A 19,265-nucleotide genomic window follows, 5' to 3' on the forward strand; every position below is an offset into this window, starting at 1 on the left:
CTGTGCATAATAATTTGCACAAAAGTCAATCTCAGTGTAATTTCTACTGAAATCTGTAGGACTTTCTCATATGGAGCTTTTAGCTGAATTAACTGAGACCTCTCTCCCAGGCTGTGAGTAAGTAAGATTGAATTTCCTAGTAACTGGCTTGCGAAATGTTGGGGTTTTTTCCTGGCAGCGCTCACTCAGTTTGGCTTGTTGTTTACTGGGCCCTGTCTCCTGTCACTGAGAAGCTCTTCCAAACAAATCAGGGGTGCTACTCTTTACACCAGCCTTTGAAAATACCCTGTTGAATTTTATTGTGCAAAATGGGACTGGGCATGTCACAGTTAGCCAGCTGAGTAATTTTCTCCCCTTCAGATATCACACGTCCCAGTCATTGCAGGAGAGAGCAGGTCTAGCCAAGCTGTCTTTGAACAAACTCCCTCAGTTCCAGCAGCAGTCTTGATGCAGGATTATGGAGATCAGTAATTTGCTTCTTGGATGGATTTTCAGCTATGCTGAGACACACATTATAGTAGCTAGACGGCTGCAAAGCGTGGAGGCTACTGCTGGCATGAGTGATAGAAGAGGATGTGAAGTTCTTGTTGATAAAAAATGAAAGTCTGTAAATACAGTTCTGTCCCTGCAGGATAATTTTACAAGGTTGAACCAAACCTCTACAAGACCAGGAGAGCAAAGTAAGTAAACCACTTTGTCTTCTGAAGTGGGTATGCTCTCTTATCAAAAATGCCAAGTTTCCCATTTTCTGTTACCATTCTTTGGCTTTAATGTAATATTTCTTCAGGTGCCAGCAAAGTAAATAAAAAATTTATCTCCTTAAGAAGCAAAATTAATTACAGTTTTAAGTCAGCTAAAGTAAGAACCTACTAAAAAAGGCACCAGCTGCCTGTAGAGCTGGAACAGCTTTCAGAGTTTTAGGCCTGTGATTCTAATGTGCAAAAAACTGCAGCATGAAACAATCCAGATAAAATCCAGAGCACAGTCATCAGCATTGAAGTCATCAGCCATCACCTACTGGGTACTCAAGGTAGACTGCTACTTTTAGAGGCAGGACTCAGCTATTGCAATAAAACAGTAAAAATAAAGTTCTCTGATAATTAGAAGAAATCTCTCCTTGTAATGTGGATCAGGATTTATTAAATTGGAAAAGTAGCACAGACAGAAAAGAAAGGTTAAAGAACAAGTACTGGAAGATGACTGGTGTTACCAGCAAGAATACAATCAGGAAAGCTGTGTTCAGATGTGGTAAAACACATGTGGGTATTGACTCAGCAATGGATGGAAGGTTTGATCTTCTTTGGGACTTAGGGAAAGTAAGGGAACAATTCCATCATCAGAATTGCTTTTTGTCTTTATGGTATATGTCTGCATTATGTGATCTGAACGGAAAATAGCAAAGTACTTGGTTTCTGATCCAAGGGGAATTTCCTTCTCCTCACCCCTTAGGCTCTTTCAATACAGCAAACCTGGAAGAAGGCTCTTGTTGGGAACTGCAGAGGATTCCTCTAGATACACTGTGTTCTGTAATCCCACCTGCCTAGTCCATCTGGGGGAAAGCTCAGGAAAAGGAGCGTGTAGCACTCCACTGTACACTGCTTACTGAAGTGATTAGGCCATACACTCGCAAATGTCAAAGCACAAGCAGGTCCTAATTACATCAGTCTTTTCCTTAGCCTTAGTTTTCTTCGGTCCATAGTAATATCTTAAGCTTTTTTAGTTCCCTCTGTAGCTGAGCCCAGAGCAGTTGGTCACCTTTGATTCAGTTTTTCTGCTGGTGCAAGCATAACTCCCAGCTGGAGATCGTGGCTCAGGCCTATTGTTATGTATAATTTGTTTAGAATAAGTTTTAAAAATGGGGATTTGGGTTTCATATTGTGCTTAGTATTCTCTAACATGCAGGCCTATGTTGTCCATGGCCCCAAATGCTACCACATGATTGACTTTTGTCCTAATTACATAATTACTTTAGTAACAGGAGCAGATCCTCTCGAGTTTCTTACATCTTCTCCTAATTAGCTGGTTGCAGGCAAGACTCCAATGGCTAAAAAATGCCTGTCTGAAGTTTTTCTCATTACTGTCTCTGCACCATATTCTATGGAATTCAGAGAAGTGCACTGAAATTTGTACTGATATAAATGAAGCCAGAATTTGGACCAGTTTAATTTTTTAAACTGCTCGTTTTGTATGAAAAAGAAATGGCCCAATACAAAGTTGTCTGGAAGCTTAGAATGCCACTGAAACAGCAACAAAAAAGAAGACGGTTTGTATATACACAGAATTTTTATCCTAATCAAGCCAACATGAATTTTTAGCAGGTTTGTTCTCATTACTTCCTCCTGTTTCAGTTAAAACCCTTTATTGAAGGACCTTATCAAAGATCTAAGAGTGACCATTGCTCTTGGAACACCTGCCTTTGTTAATGTATCTGAAACCTGGAGCACTGATGAAAAGAGCCTAATTTGTCTTTTTTTTTTTTCTGTATTAATATGGTCCTTTTATTATTTTCTTATAGCTTTTTTTTTTAAGCACTGCAGGCTTTCCTTTCATGGAGGGGATGTATTTAAACAACCAACATGAAAGTACTCACCTTTTGGGTGAAAAGCCTCTGGCCTCATTGAAGTTGTCTTAGCTCATGCTGGATCAAAACTGGAAAAAAATAACAAAACCCAAAATCAATACCCAGAGAAGACAGTGGCATGAGAAGAGGTCTAAGCATTAACCTCTGCACATGTTGGTTAACATAAAAGCGTAATAAGTGGTTAAGGGATTTGCTTTCATTCAAAGTCTGCCACAGAAGTATACAGGCTAGTGGTACATTGTTACTGCAGAAAGGAAGTTCACTGGATGAGAAATATTCCTCACTGAAGTAAATGAGAGGTTGACTGTGGGAAAAATTGGGTTGTATGGAATGGAGCTGACAGTGAAGCTTTATTTCAGGCATTTTTGAGCCCACAGTTGGCAGTGATTCATGTTAAAGAACAATGGCCTTACTTTACAGCATCAGTATTTTGGGAATGCTAGGCTGAGAGATAGTAAATTGTCTTCTTTTCCATTACAAAAATGAAACCACATGTCTTCCATCAGTTTAGCAGTTACAACTTTAACCATTAATAGTTAAATATAACTTTTTAAACATGCACACCACAGAGTTTCCTCTGATACTGTTTATCCCAAAAAAGCAAGATGAAAAAGATACCATCATTAACACCTTGAATTGGTTTTGCACTGCTTGGACCTCAAACAAAGGAAGTTCTTTGCAGCTTTTTCTATCACTTGTTGTAGTCATGCCAAAAAACCCGAAAAGATCTAAAAGCTTCGCATATACTTTGTCAGATTAATAATACTTTGTCTCAAAAGGAATGGAAACACAGAATTATATTAGGAAAAAGCTAAGGTCTTGAAATCCTGTAATCTAGGAAGTGTTTATGCCTGAGAGAGAACCATTTATTATACTAACAATTTCATTTAATAGTCAACTAAGCAAATACATGTAATGATCATTTATTATCTTACATACATATGCCTAGAAATGGAATCCAATTACAGACTCCTAAAAATTAACTAATTTCTCTATTTTGAATACACTAGGTTGTTGGTGTGGCTCAAGCAATCAACAAGAAATCTGGAATTGGTGGCACTTTTACTGAACAAGATGAAAAGGTATAAAAGCTGCATGTTTACGTCTCTTCTGTTTTCATAGGGGAAGGGGATGGATATGTTTTTAATCTTCCTGCTGCTCAGAAATTTTTACATTATTAAAAATTAAACATCTCTGAGAAAGTAAACATTCCTGGAAATACTGCACATTTTTTTTCTTTATGAGGCCATGAGAAATGTGGATGTGAAATAATTTAACTTCTGGATCACCATGTTGTCTGTCATATATCTCTGAAACACAGGCTTACTCTTCTGAAATGCATTGTGAAACTTTTAATGGACATAATTTTTAACCTGGCAATAATAATAATTTTTGACCCACCAAACATAATTTGAATATTAAAATTTGTAGAGCGATTCTCTTTTAAATACCATGTCACTTCTTAGTATAGCATTTTCAGGAAAAGAAAAGCTTTAGATAAATTATGAACAATATATCAGAGAAGCAGAAGAGCAGACAGTAGAACAGATTCCTAATTCTCCCAATGCAGTTGCTTTCCAAAAATTTCCAGACTTCATGTTCAGACTGGTGGGGCAAAAACCAGGCTGTGCTCAGGCTGAAGAAGTTGACTTAACAATCAGCAATAAAAGAATCAGAATTCACCCCTTCTCTTTGAAAACTTCCCCTTTAAAACAAAATGTACACTGAGTATCTTCAGGCTATCAGAATTAATTCTATCCTGAATGAGGAAAAAACTGTGGGTTTGCTATGATAGCAAATTTTTGTTTTCACTTCCCAAGAGATTGAATTCCCTAAGAGAGTTGTCTGTGGTCAGTTTTTCTAGATAAAATATGCATTGCAGCAAAATTATTTATTCCTTTAAGCTGGATTTTAGATGAACCCTACTTGCACCAAGATAATGATCTTCAGATTTTAGCTTAAAAAAAGAAGGGATTCTTGAGCAAATAAGAAATTGAGTAGCTGAAAAAAACCCAGACCCTGAATGTGCAATTGCCAAAAATAACAAAAATATCAATTAATACTTCAGAGTGAAAACAAAATGTTGCAGTAGCTTATCTTTGAATAGAGTTAAGATGCTGTGGAACATTATCTCTGTGAGATGCTGATGTTCATTTGTCTCCAGGATTTTGCTGCATATTTGGCATTTTGTGGAATTGTTCTTCACAACGCTCAGTTGTACGAGACGTCTCTGCTCGAGAACAGGCGCAATCAGGTATGGCCAACAGGTTTGTCCCAGGGATGCAGAAATTAGGAGGGTTTGCAAGTGATCAGTGCGTCCTCTTCCTGTTTCTGATGTGGTAGTTATTCCTTGGCTGCTTTTAATCCCTGTAACTGAATGCTGTGTGTCTGTGATAAAGCTCTCAGGAGCTGCACTGGGAAGAGGCTGGGCACATTCCAGCCTGGGCTGTGAGAAATGGCCTGTCATGGGGAAGCAGGTAAAGCCAGATGTCAGAAAATTCATTCCATGTTAATATACTTGATATTGCCTGAAGTTATCCTGTGGTTCACCATATGTATTAAACAACCAGAGGTGTCACTCTCCAGGAATTTCACGCAGGATTATCCCTATGGAATAGCAGAGGTCATGCGGACTGTTCTTTTCAGCTATTACCACTGTAACCGTCACCAACCATATTTTCAGTAATGATCAGAGGGAAAAGTGAATTTCCTTCTGATTGCTAGAGCTCTGCTTTGGAACCAACTTTGTAATGGTGGGTTATTAATGCCATGGCCTTTATGGCTGAATATGCCTGACCTATATGATGTGATAATGTTTTGGAGAAAAGAGTAGACAGCAGTTGTTTTAAATTCTTTTCCGGTAGGTCTGAGTTTCCAAGTGATTATCAGTGTTGGCAAATTGGTACAAATTTGATAATTTATTAAGTTGCCTTCATGTTTCTTGTGAGGAAAAAAAAAAAAAGAGCACATCTGAGCAGCTAAGGCCTTCAACAGCAGCTTCGAAATACAGCAGACTGTATGACGTTTTCACCACATGAGTTCATTAGGATCTGTTAGAATTACACCAGAGAATAATTGTGTCAGAAGTCTTAAAAAAACGTAAATAACACTGGTTTGAGAAGGCACACATGAGCCATAGGAAAATAGGTTTCCTGTGGACAAGTAACTGTATTGTCTGGATTTCTAAGGTTTCATTTGACCTATTAATGCCTAAATCTCTTCTGCCTCTCTGACCGAAAACATCAGACAGCTAACTGTGCTATTTAATTCTTCCACAAAAAGTGTCAAATTGGCTAGTATTGACTGTTACCTTGCAATCTGTGTGAGAGCCAAAATCTGCTTTTGGTCACAGACATAAAACATTGGCGTCCCGGACTCAGGGGAGAGCACAAGACTCAAAGACATTAGTAATGATAATTACTGCATAAATCACGATTAGTCAAACCCTCACAAATGATCTTTTCTTCAGGTGCTTCTTGACCTTGCCAGCCTGATTTTTGAAGAGCAGCAGTCTTTGGAAGTAATCCTGAAGAAGATAGCAGCCACTATAATATCTTTCATGCAGGTGCAGAGGTGTACCATCTTCATAGTGGATGAAGACTGTCCTGTGAGTATGTTTATTTTGTCTGAAAGCAGAAGTGTCCATTCCCTGGGAGTGGGGTGGGCTTCCCTCCATTCTCATATGTTCTGTTGTCTTTTCAACCTTGGTCTTTTCTTTCATGGCATCTGCTCAGGTTGGGTGTTGACATGAGAGGTTTTGGCCTTTGTGTAATTAAAGAATTTCTGTGCTGACATATAAATTTGGCACCACTCAGAAATACTGGCATTTCTTCTCTGGGTCACTGGTAGAGATTCAAAACACTTCAGTGATATTTAAAGTTCTATCAAAAGATATCTTTATGGTAGGATCCAGTATGCTTGATGATAGATGTGAAATGAAGCTAAATAATTTTACACTTGTCTTTAGTACAGAATGTCTCGATAAGTGCAGCAAGGGTTTAATGAATAATACTAGTCTAAATAATGACAACCTTACAGACCTGCGTATTCAAACATCCTCTTGGTATTCCAGGATACATTTTCTAGTGTCTTTCACATGGAATCTGAGGAATTAGAAGATTCAGCTGAAAATCTCAAGAGGTAAACCAATTAATTCAGGCTTCTGTTCATCCCAGGAGAATGCTGAAGAAACTATGCTTTTAATATTCTTTTCATAGTAACAGACTTATTTCAACTGGATCCCATGTATTACTGCTATTTTTATAGAGCAGGTTTTCCCCTGAAGTGGGCATAGACCAACTCTCTTGCCTTAAAAAGGTCCCACTGAACAGAACAGGAGTAGGGCTTGATCTCTTCGCTTTGCCAGTCTAAGAACATATTGGTATTTCAAGGCTAAGATATGGAGGTGTACAGATGAGCTGCTCTAAAACTGATCTCAAAGAAATCAGCGTGGATGACTGTTGTAGAGGAGACATATGCAAATTAGGAGATACTAACCAAAATAATGCTTTTAATCAATTATTTTAATCGTGATCTTCATCTCACAGATAAGGAAGATGACTCAAGGAAATGTCTGACTAAATTGAGACTAAAGTCCTAAAGTTCTAACTCACTCATCTGTGGGAAACCACTAAGGAGTTCAACTGGGAGTAAAAAAAAGAGAAAAACAGCTGAATTAAAATACACAGATAAAATAGTTCCCAAAGTTAGCCTGAATTGTGTATTGAAGTTTGAAAATTACTGTCTCTGTCATCAAAAACAGTTGTTTCAAATACTGTCAGAAAGAAACACAGTTGTATATAAAATGCTCTACCAGGGATATTTTGTGCAGGGAGGAAACAGATTTTCTGACCCCCTTTGATGTTGTTTTGCAGTAAATATTTATTATACTAAGTTTAATTCCATATATTAGAAAATGATGTCTAAAGTGTGTGACTTGAGCAACTAAAAGCTGTTGAGCTGTGCTACAGTTTTAGACACTGTTCAACCAGAAAGTACGGCTGTACAACAGCCCGACAGGATCACAGGATGTAAAAGAAAATTCTTTTTTAGTCCTCTTCTACTCTGTGAGAATGAAGCCTTCCTCCTCATTAGCCCTTTTATGGTTGCTAGTTAATGGACTCAAAATGTTATTAACTGCTTGCATGGGCCACCAGGAAATTATTTCTCATAACTGATGAGCGAGAGAAATCTTGGAGGCTTACTTGCCTATCAGACCCTTCTTCATAAGACAGCACAATTATATGCCAAGGACTGCACTGTGCGTCAACCATTGAACTTACAACTTCTGCTATGCTTGAAGGGCACAATTTCAGGCAAGAGCAGAAATATGATGACATGGATTAGTTGGGAAGTATTATTTTACATAATATAAAATTTCAGGCTTGTTATGGAATCAAGGGCACTGAATCAAACCCCAAATCAGACTGTTTTTCAGAATTGTGGGGCATTGCCTTGTATGTGTGAAATAATGAAAGAATAATTCCTCTCCTCCAGTCCTGGAACATGTTCCTGCCTGTTCCGAGCTTCCCCTCCCCCCTCCCAAAGACGTGCTCCGAGCTCCCTTGTTCCAAGCGCGGGCAAAGCCAAGTGTAACTCAGACTCTTCAGCAGTGTGTGACTGGCCGCTCACCCCGGGTCCGCCCCCAGTCCTCCCCTTTCCCCTTCTCCTAATAAAGATGGGCGAGGGGAGGCAAACGCTCTCTCTCCCAGCTCAGCTACTTTCCTGTGAACATCTCTGGTTGTCTGTCTCATTTGAAAGCTTCTAACTGCAGGGAATTGAGCGGGCAGGGAGCTATATTTCTCCCTCTTTGCTTCTGCTGATGGTATTTGCTCTGCAGCTGATTCAGGTACCGATTCTAGAGCTACTAAAGTGCTAGATCGCCCTTGCTACCTCTCAAGGCTGCTCGAGGCTTTCTAAGGCATTGAAATACAAGCGCTAGCCGGTGTAAAGCTGAAAAGATACCTTCCACAGGAACATCCTTACACCAGGAGGTTAACAAAAGTAAAGTCAAATGTTGGAGGGAAACTACAGGAGCTTGATGGGAATAGGTTTATAATTAAGACATATGTCCTTCTCCAAGGCAGGCAAAGGGTCTAAGAGAATTAAAATACCTTAAATAAATTGTGGCTAAAACAGTGGAGATGAGTGATTCTGTAAAGATACTTTATGTCCTGATTTGGTATAGACAGTTCTAGTTCAATAACAGAACCTCCATGTGACTGATTGTCCCTTCACTTTTAGAACAAATTTGAAATTAACTTAGAAGCAGAAAATTCACAAGTGATACCTGCTGCACTCTCTTGAACTAATATGTGAATTTCACCCAGTATTGGTTTTTCAAGAGTATCAGATTTGTGAATGCAGTTTGTTTTCAAATAGTTCTATTTATTTCAATATAAACCCAGCTGTTCATTCTTTATCCTTCATCTGTGTAAACTGTAGGGAATTGTTTATTTCTTCAGTTTGAAGTTCAGTGTTAATGCTGTTGAACATTAAAGAAATGGTGGAAAGCATGCGCCAATCCATGCTGCAGTTTTGTGATGACAGCTGGATTAGGATACAGGATTTGAACTCCATGTTGTATCTGTATATCCTTTTCTGATATGAGAAGGATACTACTATTACCTGCCTGGCATAATGAAATGACTCACTTTTGTGCTAAGCACATAATAATAATGTTGTATCCTTCAGGGACTATGACACAAACAAAATCAATTACATGTATGCTCAGTATGTCAAGAATACGATGGAGCCACTTAACATCCCAGATGTCTGCAAAGACAGAAGATTTCCATGGACGGTAAGTCAAATAAGCTTAGGTTTGAAATTCAGAAATGGAAAATGTTTTCCTGTTTACCTTTCAAACCTTTTTTGCTTTACCCTTATTATTTCTGCCAGGGTAGTGTCCCCAGTTAAAATGGTGCAAACACACAGTGAGTGTTAGGAGACTCTCAGAAGTTCCTTCCCTTTTATCCTTTGCTTTCCTTCCTTGTTCTGGCAAAGATTAATGTTATAATTGCAAGTTCTTTGCTGTAGTGGAGATGGATCAACTTCACTTTTCTTTGGGAGCTTTTGCTTCACGCTTCCTCAAGTGCGAGCTGGTGGTGTGGTGGATGACTGAGCACAGGGATTCTGGAGACTGAGGAGGGAAGGTCACTTGGCTAGGCTTGGTTTCCAGTCAGGTTGCCTTTATGGTCATCATCAACAAAAAGCAAACTTTAAATTATATATTTTCCTGTATTTTCAATGCAGAAATTAGACAGATATCTGTTCTTACTATTATGTTTAAGTGTGTTGACGAGAGAGTAATGAGAGGGAGAAGAGCTACTATTGTCAGCAGATAGCTTTTTGCCAGAATTTGCTTTGTGATACACAACAAAAGTCTCAGAAAAGACAGTGCTCAGTGTGATTGTTCCAGTAAGTGGAGAGAAGGGGCAGGCTCATGGTGGGGAGCTGTGTTGTTTCCCTTATTTTTCCTGTGCAAGGTTTCTTAGATGTGCTGGAGTGGGTTTCTGTGAGGGACAGAGCAACACAGGAATTGAGTTCTCGGACTAACCCTGTCTTAACTGCAGGACTGTGGAAGTACAGGCAGAATCTGATGGATATACTGTATAGATTAATAAAGAAAGAGGTGATGATTTTGAAAACATTTAAAAATAAAATTAATATCTTGAGATTCATCCAAACAACTGTTTGTCTGAAACAGGCTGTTCAGTAGGGTTAGAGTTATTTTGATTTTTTTTGTTTTGTTTTTTTTTTTTTTTTTTTTTTTTTTTTTTTTTTTTTTTTTGTTTTTTTTTTGTTTTTTCCTGGGAATACACCTTATGCATATAAAGGAAACATATAAAAGGAAAGTAATAGTGCTTTTAGAAGGAATTCTGGATAATGTTTTTCAGCAACACAGAGACTGCACTTGCACTACTGCCTAGGAGCAGGGCAAGGCAGGGCTGTAGCATAAATGTTTTGAAAGCTGATGCACCCTGACGTGAGGGAAATCCCAGGTGTTGCCGGTGCCCTGGAAACCTTGGCTTGCCTCTGTCTTTGGAGGACATTCAACAGCATGCTTACTCGCCTCATGAAAATCCTGCCAAGATACTCTCTACAGTCCTTGCACAGCACCAGAGCACAGAGCAACAATATAAAAAAAAAAAAAAGATAACCTTTTGGTCAGAATTATTAGTGTGTGCCCATTTTTTTTGGTGTCACATACAGTTAGAGATCAGACCAAATGTACTTCTCAACAACTGCCACGTTATTCCTGGAGCAGCCAGAGCAGAGCTTTGGCCTCTTCTCCCCAGGTGTTTGAAAAGGAGGCATTATCATTTTGTTCTATCCTTCCACTCCCCAAATAAATTCAACCTCCTTCTCTCGGAGCATGAGACATGCTGCAAAGTCTTGGGAAGAATGCAGAATGCTGACCTAGCTGTAGTAGTTTTCCTGCCTCTTGTATGTATGCAAACTCGTTGATCACGTGGTTGTTTTTTGAAGGAGGATGTAAGCCAAGAGTAGTTGTGGAGCCCAGCTCTCCAGCTTTTTCACTTCAGCCACCTGAACAGCAGCCTTTAAAACTGGTAACTCTGTTTTTCTGTTTGTTTAACAGAGTGACAATGCAGAAAATGTAAGTCAGAACATAAAGAGTTTGCTGTGTACACCAATAAAAAATGGGAAAAAGAATAAAGTGATAGGTAGGTATCTTTACAAAAATATTGTTATACATTTCATAGGTAAATTCATGTGCTCCACAGTAGAACCACAGCAACATGCAACCTCAAGCCAGGAGAGAAGATCCTTAATTATCATGTTTTCAACTAATAAGTCTACTGCAACCTTGAATATAAATTGCTCACCTAATAAGCTGCCAAAGAGTAGAATGAGTGTCAACCTTCGTTCCTGGCACAAGCAAAGAGAAAATAAAATATACTGATTCTTAGATAGGAGCATGAATCCAATTTCACCAGCTTTACAAAATTTGGCAAGTAAATATTAAGAGTTCCAAGAATGCCTTTTTAATGGTCTTCAAATAATTTTCTTTGAGAAAGATAGCAAAACAGCATGGCCCAATTTATAGAGTAAATATGAGATCCCTTTTTTGTGAAGACAGATTTTTTTTTTTTTTAACATCTGAAGCAGAAAGAAAAACCTCATCTTTATCTAATGGAGTTCTCTGAAATTTGTTTTGCTATTAGCTTCTTTCACAAGTTCTTTTATTACTTTATTTAAATATTCCAACAAACCCTAGAAGACCAAGATGAGGACTGAACTGTGGAGCTTTAATTCGAGATATTTCACCATGCTGTGAGCTATTGATAAAACAGTGGCATCTGATTGGGTTTTTTTCTATTAAAGTTCAAACTGAAACTTTCAGTCAGGCCACCCATTTAGGTGGGCTTTTCAAATCTGAGTCATTCTCATTGGGAAATGTCCTTGAAGTCTTTTATGGCTTCACAGCTGCCTCATGTTCAGTTATTTAATAGGGCAAGGTTAAGAAGTTGTCTTTGGGACAGTACCCAGAAGTTCCTTTACAACACTACATAGCATGTATGACTATTATTATGCCTGGTTTCTTTTTAAAATTATTTTTAAGATTAGGATACCCCAAACCAGAATTTGGGAAGTGGTATGGGGGTGGGAAAAACTGTCCACATCAAACCCAAGCAAATCGTACTAGCAAGAAAGATGAAAAGAACTTTATTCTCCTGACTTGTACATTTCTCAGGTATGTGGTAAAAGCCTTACAGAATCTTGCTGTGATTTTCTAACTATGTCCCAATGAAAGACTTTAGAATTCCTTTATTTGTAATCAATGGACCTCTCAGTGCTTTGGGGAAGTTTTTGAAAGAGGTTAAAGAGCCTTAAGTAATACACAGTATATTCACTGCAGTTCTCTATTTTTAAAGACACATTTATGTGCAAACACTGTGTCTTTTAAGAATTAATTTAACTTTTGTGGCATATTCACTGTTGGGTCTTAATCTTGTGTTCATTACATCACAGTTGCTATGGAAATAATTATAATGTCATAAACTGTACTAAACAGATATCTAAAAGTCAGTTTCACAGGAGTTTCCTAAAGAGTTTTGAAAGTCAGCTTCTTTTTTCCCAGGGAAAGTTAATCTTGTTCCTTATGTGAATGAATCCTTTTTTGATGGGACTATATTTTTTACTGTGATTCAATGTTCCATTCCTTTCCATCTCATTCCATAAAGGTTCAGAATCCTGTTTGCAATATTCAGATACCCCAATCCCTTCCACAACACTTTACAGCTACAGCTATAGTGATCTTCCTGATCTCTTTAGAGGAGATTCTTGATACTAAGTTCCCCAAACAGAATATTGTTTGGAAACAGGACAGTGTTACATTGTCTCCAGACATTAAAACTTCTACTTGTGAGGCCAACATTATTCTAAAACCACAGTTGCATATGTGGCTGATGCATTCTTTCCCTCAGTTTTATTATCTACTGTAATAGGGAAGATGCACATGTGGTAAATTTTTTCAGAATTTTTAATTTGCAGCTGGGATATCTTGGGACTTGGCCAGGAAAATGCAGCCTTTATGCTCATGGGAGTGAGAAAACATTTGGGCTCCCCTAAGACAGTACTCACCCTCAAAGCAGTTTTGGCCAAAGACAACATATTCTTATAATTCAGCTGCTTTAATTAATACTCTGATTTCTTACCAGGTAAAACTAAGGGGAGGTGTATGTCTGAATTCCCCACTGCTCACAATGGTGTCAGGGATTTAAGCTGCAGCAAGGTGTGGTAGAAGTTACCCATCAGACTTCTTCAACAACATGCACAGAAAAGGCCAGAAATTCTTAACAAAAAATAAACAAATGTAAATATCAGCAAGTCTGAACCTAACAAGCTGAATTCAGTCAGATGCTTTTCAAGGAGTTCAGTCATGTTTGGAAGAGGCTGTAGTTCAAGCACATCCTCATAGAATGGGCGAGTGTACTTCAGCTTTGAACCTCAACTTGGGGTATTCCCTGTTTAGTTCATTTACTTGAAAAAAATCCTCGTACTGGCTCAAATAAGGAAGCGAAAACTCTGTGTACCACTGTTCTGACTTTCATAAATGTTCTTTTGGCATGGTTGCAAAAATTTAATTAGCCTCCAAAGGACAAATTGTCTTTAGGGATTAAATCAATCTAGAATACTATTAATAATGAAAGTTAGGATGAAAACGACCCTAGAATTTCACAGGATAATCAAGTTTCTAAAGCCCTAAATTTTTGGTTTATAAATCCTAATAACTACTTTTGAATTTACTACCTATATATAATATTTTAACTTTTTTTTATAATACATTGAAATTACACTTGGAGGGGGGGGAAGAAAATCCTACAGCATTCCTATGTGTCACTTATGTATGTTGGTGGTTTATACTGTAGGCTAATCTGTCCTAAACTTAATTCCTGATGATACAATAGGTGATATGTTGGCAGTATTACTTTTCATTTCTGTGTCCTGACATAGGGGTTTGCCAGCTTGTGAATAAGATGGAAGAAAACTCAGGAAAAATCAAGGCTTTCAACAGAAATGATGAGGAGTTCCTGGAAGCATTCGTCATCTTTTGTGGCCTGGGGATCCAGAACACACAGATGTACGAAGCTGTAGAAAGAGCCATGGCCAAACAGATGGTGACATTAGAGGTGAGCCCAAAATCTTGGTGGTCCTTAATTAGCCCCAAACAGACCCTAATATGCCCCAGACCCTGTCTGTTCAGCACATTAATGCAGCTACTCACAGGGACACTGAACAAAGATTGTTGTCCCTCAGGAGAGCAGCATTTGGGCTGTTGAGTTGCTCAGGAATGTTCTGCTTGTTTCTGACTCTGCCAGCAGGCTCTTTAATTTGGTATTGTGTCTTAACTTCACTCCTGAGATTTAGTGGGGAGCTGGAGGCATCTTCTCCTCTCCATGAGGCTGCACACCGGCAGCACAGTGGGTGCGTTCTGTCGCGTAGGAAGAGGAAACAGTTTGGCAGATTAAGGGACATCCTTTTCTTGACTGAGGGTTTTTGTGATGATTTTGGCTCAGTCCTTTAGACAAACCAGTGTGAGGAGTAACAGCAGCATTATTGTAGGTTTTCAGCAATTTCCTCAGACTCCATCAAACCGTATCAAGATGAACATCATCTGGTCCCAGCCTTTGAATTGCTTACTGTTAAGCTTCACAGCTTTTAGAGGGCTTTAGTCTGAGAAGCTGAATTACTCAGAGGTGATAACTTGAAGCTGAAAGTGAAAAATGTGTAGCTGTTGGATCTCCTAACATTCATTATGTAAACAGAGTGTTTGCAGAGCTCCTAAAATGGGATTATGTGCCCTGTAGCTTCTAAAAGAAACATTACAGTTCTCAAATAAACCTGTATTAGGTCATGTTAAATAAAAGCTGGTAAAACTATTGTCAAAATCATTTGCTTATATGGCAAATTACCAATTCTCTCTCCTACCATAAAACTTTTATAGATAATATAAGCAGTTCCAGCCAGATTATAGGTTAGCATGTAAGATGAGTTCTTTACAAAAAAAAAAAACCAACTCCATAACATTTTCATGTCATACATTCTCAATAGCTAAAAAATATGAGCTTATTTTTTTAAAATGAATATATTGTCTTTCAGACTCTTGTGCCAAGTTTGTTAGGGCAAAACTTTCTTTTATGACTGAATAAAGTCCTGAAAGAATTACAATGGCAATGACATTAGGCTTGTAATAAGAGATGTTTCGTGTATTATTGGTCTTTGAAAGTGGGCCATGAAAACTTTCCAAAGAGAAAATCAGAGTTCATTGCTCTTGTATAGAAACTATTTATGTTTTCTTGGCCTAATTATCTCTCGAAGATTCTGTGCTGTGGGAGATTTGTAAAAGATGCAGGTATCTCCCCATGTGCATTCAGAGAGCCCCCCTAAAACTGGCTCAGGTGCTGTATGGACAGAAGATTTCATCAACAAATGCAGAAATGCTGAAAAGTCTGCTCTAGGAAAAGTACCTTGTTACCACATCACTCTCTTGTTTGTACTAAGGGCTGCTTTTTTCTTCCCATAGGTTCTCTCATACCACGCTTCTGCTGCTGAGGAGGAAACGAGGGAGCTGCAGGTAACAGTGGTAATTGAATTTTTTACTATTACTTTAGAAATAATGCTTTAATAGAACAGCCAAGAGCAGTCCTGTACACAGATGTGATCCCTAAAGGGGCAGAAGCACACATTCCAGAAATAGAAATGACAGTGAAGCTTATACTGATGGACTCCTGCGCTGAATCACATTAAAGGGAAATATTACAATGCTTACAGTAAGAGATACAGGCTGGCCAGAGCACTGTGATAACCAGACCTGTGCTGACTAATTTTTCTCAGGAGTCTGAGACAGTCACAGCTGGTGCAATGTCAGTATCAAACTCATAATGATAAGTATTCCAGAAGCAAAATGTTGAGAACTCTCCATTCTGCAGCTAAGTGTGAATGCTGTATATCTTAACAGCTGTGGTACCTTTCAAACATCTCATGTATGGGTGCAGCTTTGTGACCTTACATAAAAATTCTGTATTGAATTTTTTAATGCAATGATTGTTACAATTTTTTTATCATTGCTGTTCTGTTAAGTGTCCTGTTCTGCTCATGTTTAATTCTGTGTTTAGAAGCCACTGCCTAAGGAATAACTACAGCTAGGATTTCAAGTGCATTTCAAAGCACAGCATGTGCTTAGTTTCTCCAGGTCGTCAGCAGGTATTCCAGAGAAATAGCATCACCCCTGCTGCACGAAAACAAGTGGAAGGAGGGAGAGGAAGGAAGGCATAGGGGAACATGAGCTGGGTAGCATGGGACTGGTCTGGCCAAGCAACATAAGACTAAGGGTGTTTCTGGAGCAGTGCCCCACAGATTTTTGAACTTCAGTTTTACCACACTGCTGCTCATCAGTAAAGAGCCAGTGACAAGACCAGAGTGCAACACCTCTCCTAAGGTTTCTCTTCAGTGCTTGTGATGAAACCTTTGTGGTTGCACTGTTACTGCTCAATGAAACAGAGCCACGGCAAACCCAGAACTGGACCAGTGTCCACCTGCATGGCTTAACTGTCCACAGCTTCCTAGCACAATCCTGGCCTGTGTCAACCACTGCTCTCTAAGGTGATACCAGAGCACAAGCACAGGCCTTTTTATTTGCACTCACAAAATTTTTATTTTAGTTTTTATTTTTTGCACTCATGTTGTTGTATAAAGATGGCCAAAATAGTTTAAAATTTTTTCTGGATACACCATTTTGCTGTTTTGCTTCTAAATAATCTGAAAATAGATACTTAACAGGCAGTTGGGCTAGAAGATGGTAGCAGGGCTCTCCAAACTGGCACTATTCTATTCTACTCATTATCTGCCTTATGGAATAGCCTGCAGTCGAATTTTTTGCTTTAATCATCATTTCCAAATACTAAAGACATGTCCTATTGCATGTCACCTTCTTTGAGCCTGGATGCTGTCTGCAACCTGTGTTTTATCATCCAAAGCAGATGAAACAAAGCAAAACTCTTTGTAGTTGTCACACAGTGGTCCCACATTTTCCATAGCCTTATTTTTGCTGCCAATGTATTTACAGAAACCATAGCTCAATAACTTGAAATTAAAATAGCTGATGAACTTTCATACTGTAAAACAGGAGGCAGAAGGCTCTAGTGGCTTCAGTAAGTGAAAAAGGAAATATCTAATCTGGCTAAACAACGCTAAAAACTGCTATAGAGTGCAGGTTTTTCATGTCTCAGCCGAAATGAAACTTACTGTTGTGGTGTATAAGGCAGGAAATCAAGGAAAGATAAATTATGAATGAAGTGAAGCATGAGGTGTTCTTTTGAGCTCCTTCTGTGTCCTTCCAGCCCCTTTACTTGTGAAAAATCAGTCTGCAGTTGCAGTTTTTCAAAATTGTCAGTAACTTTGCTGAACAGTTGCATTACTTACCACTGAACACGCAGGCCTTTCGTGTGCTTACAGCTGAAATACCACATGAATCCAAACTGAGGGACACAAAATTACTGGCACAAGAAATATGTAAGAATGGTGCATTTTTTTCTTGTGTAAATACTCTTTTTCATAATCTTCTGTGACTTCCTGATTCTGACACGCAAGACACAGGACAGCAAACTTACATGCAACAGAGGCTGGTAGTCATAGTTCAGTGGATTTGCATGTTACATGTACTAATATTGTAGATTAGGACAAATGCTTTCTTCTCAGTTCTTCAGCCTCCTGGGACACAGCTGCCCACACTAGAGAAATGTTTTCCTCTAGAATTACAAAGAGGAAGATAAACACATAGGTTTTATTTCCTTCACCATTTCAGATTTACCTGATTTTCTTCGGATCACACTCATATTGAGGTGTAACAGCTCTAAAGTAGTAGCACTGAGAACCCCACCTTTTATTCTACTGCAGAAAATTATACTAAATTTTGTTCTATAGTATAAGATTTGGCACTTATTTTGTTAGTATAAGAGTTAATTTAAGACTTAGCATAACCTCAACACCGCTATTTTGAAGGGCAACCAATATAAATACCCTGTATTTTATAACTAGAAAAGGGATGTAATACATGTAAATATTACTGACAATTAAAAAATCAGATTTAAAAATCGGGGGAGGGGGGCGGTATTGTGTACCTTGTAATTTCAACTTTCACATTGAAGGCTTATGGTTATACACAAACTGCACCAAAACCATTGACCATGCGTTTTAAAGATTACTGTTCACAGATGAACTCTAATTTTTCAGGTTTCTAGCCCTGAGAAAGCTCTGCCTGTGGACATGTTGACTCCCATCGTGCTGAATGTGGATTTGGTTATCAAATCTGTTTTACTGACATCTCCTTCCTCACCATTTTTAGAAAAATGTCAACAGTTACAGATTTTGCTGTCTGCACATCCATAAAAACAAGCATATAACTCCACTGCCTTGTTTTCTCATTCTCCCAATATCATCAATACTTTTGGTTACAATTGCCTCAGGTGGTTTAGATAACCAGACTGACCAGGTAATTCTATCCTTATTCTCTTGATCTATGGAAAAGTGCTTGTTAAATCCAAGGTAATAAGGTAAACAAGAGTGGCTAGGGGAAGTAAATGAGAAGCAATCATCAGTTTCCAGTATCATGTGAAGGTAAAATTTAGTGTCTCCTTTTCAATTTCTCTGTTGAAAAAGCAGGTATTTGTTCTGCTTTCTCTGCCCTAGTGCTAAGTTGTGTTCTCTCGTTCTTCTCCAGGCTGCTGTAGTGCCATCTGCACAAACTCTCAACCTGACTGACTTCTACTTCAGCGATTTTGAGCTGTCAGACTTTGAAACAACGCTGTGCACAATTCGAATGTTCACAGACCTCAACCTGGTGCAAAATTTCCAAATGAAACATGAGGTATGGTTGCTGCCAAATGCTGCTCCCCAGAAAGAGACAGCTTAATTATTAGGAATTCAGAGTAGTGAAATGATCCCACAGTAAATACAACTGGACATCTGTATTAAAGAGTAATTAGCAAACTAGGAAGGTGTATGAAGTATTGGGGTCTGTCCTCAGTTTGGAAGGATTAATAATTTTACAGTCTATGATTAATGGACGGGAAAACAGAATACTGAGGGGGGAGAGGACAGCAACTTCTCAGGAAGTGAAAAACTCTTACAAAGAGGACAGTAACATTGTTCACTATGT

The 19,265-nt window shown here is 38.5% G+C and overlaps 1 protein-coding gene and 1 long non-coding RNA gene across 10 annotated transcripts in view; one reads left to right on the plus strand and one right to left on the minus strand.

The window, feature by feature from the left end:
• The window catches only part of LOC108446133, a 115,400-nt gene that overhangs the window by 73,052 nt on the left and 23,083 nt on the right, over positions 1–19,265 (minus strand). For both annotated transcript variants that reach the window (XR_001861250.1, XR_001861258.1), the window contains exon 3: positions 2,591–2,649. This is a non-coding gene — a long non-coding RNA (uncharacterized LOC108446133). The remainder of the gene's footprint in view (positions 1–2,590; positions 2,650–19,265) is intronic.
• PDE5A (phosphodiesterase 5A) overlaps positions 1–19,265 on the plus strand; it is a 106,988-nt gene that overhangs the window by 72,457 nt on the left and 15,266 nt on the right. For 7 of the 8 annotated variants that reach the window (XM_008632048.2, XM_017731412.1, XM_017731471.1 and 4 more), the window contains 9 exons: positions 3,592–3,663; positions 4,746–4,835; positions 6,051–6,188; positions 6,654–6,721; positions 9,275–9,383; positions 11,184–11,268; positions 14,063–14,238; positions 15,633–15,692; positions 18,828–18,974. In XM_008632048.2, the coding sequence (XP_008630270.1) occupies positions 3,592–3,663; positions 4,746–4,835; positions 6,051–6,188; positions 6,654–6,721; positions 9,275–9,383; positions 11,184–11,268; positions 14,063–14,238; positions 15,633–15,692; positions 18,828–18,974 (945 nt within the window). The remainder of the gene's footprint in view (positions 1–3,591; positions 3,664–4,745; positions 4,836–6,050; positions 6,189–6,653; positions 6,722–9,274; positions 9,384–11,183; positions 11,269–14,062; positions 14,239–15,632; positions 15,693–18,827; positions 18,975–19,265) is intronic. The other variant, XM_017731362.1, reaches the window with a different exon arrangement.

This window comes from Corvus brachyrhynchos, unplaced genomic scaffold, assembly GCF_000691975.1.
Source record: "Corvus brachyrhynchos isolate BGI_N302 unplaced genomic scaffold, ASM69197v1 scaffold20, whole genome shotgun sequence".
NCBI lineage: Eukaryota > Metazoa > Chordata > Aves > Passeriformes > Corvidae > Corvus > Corvus brachyrhynchos.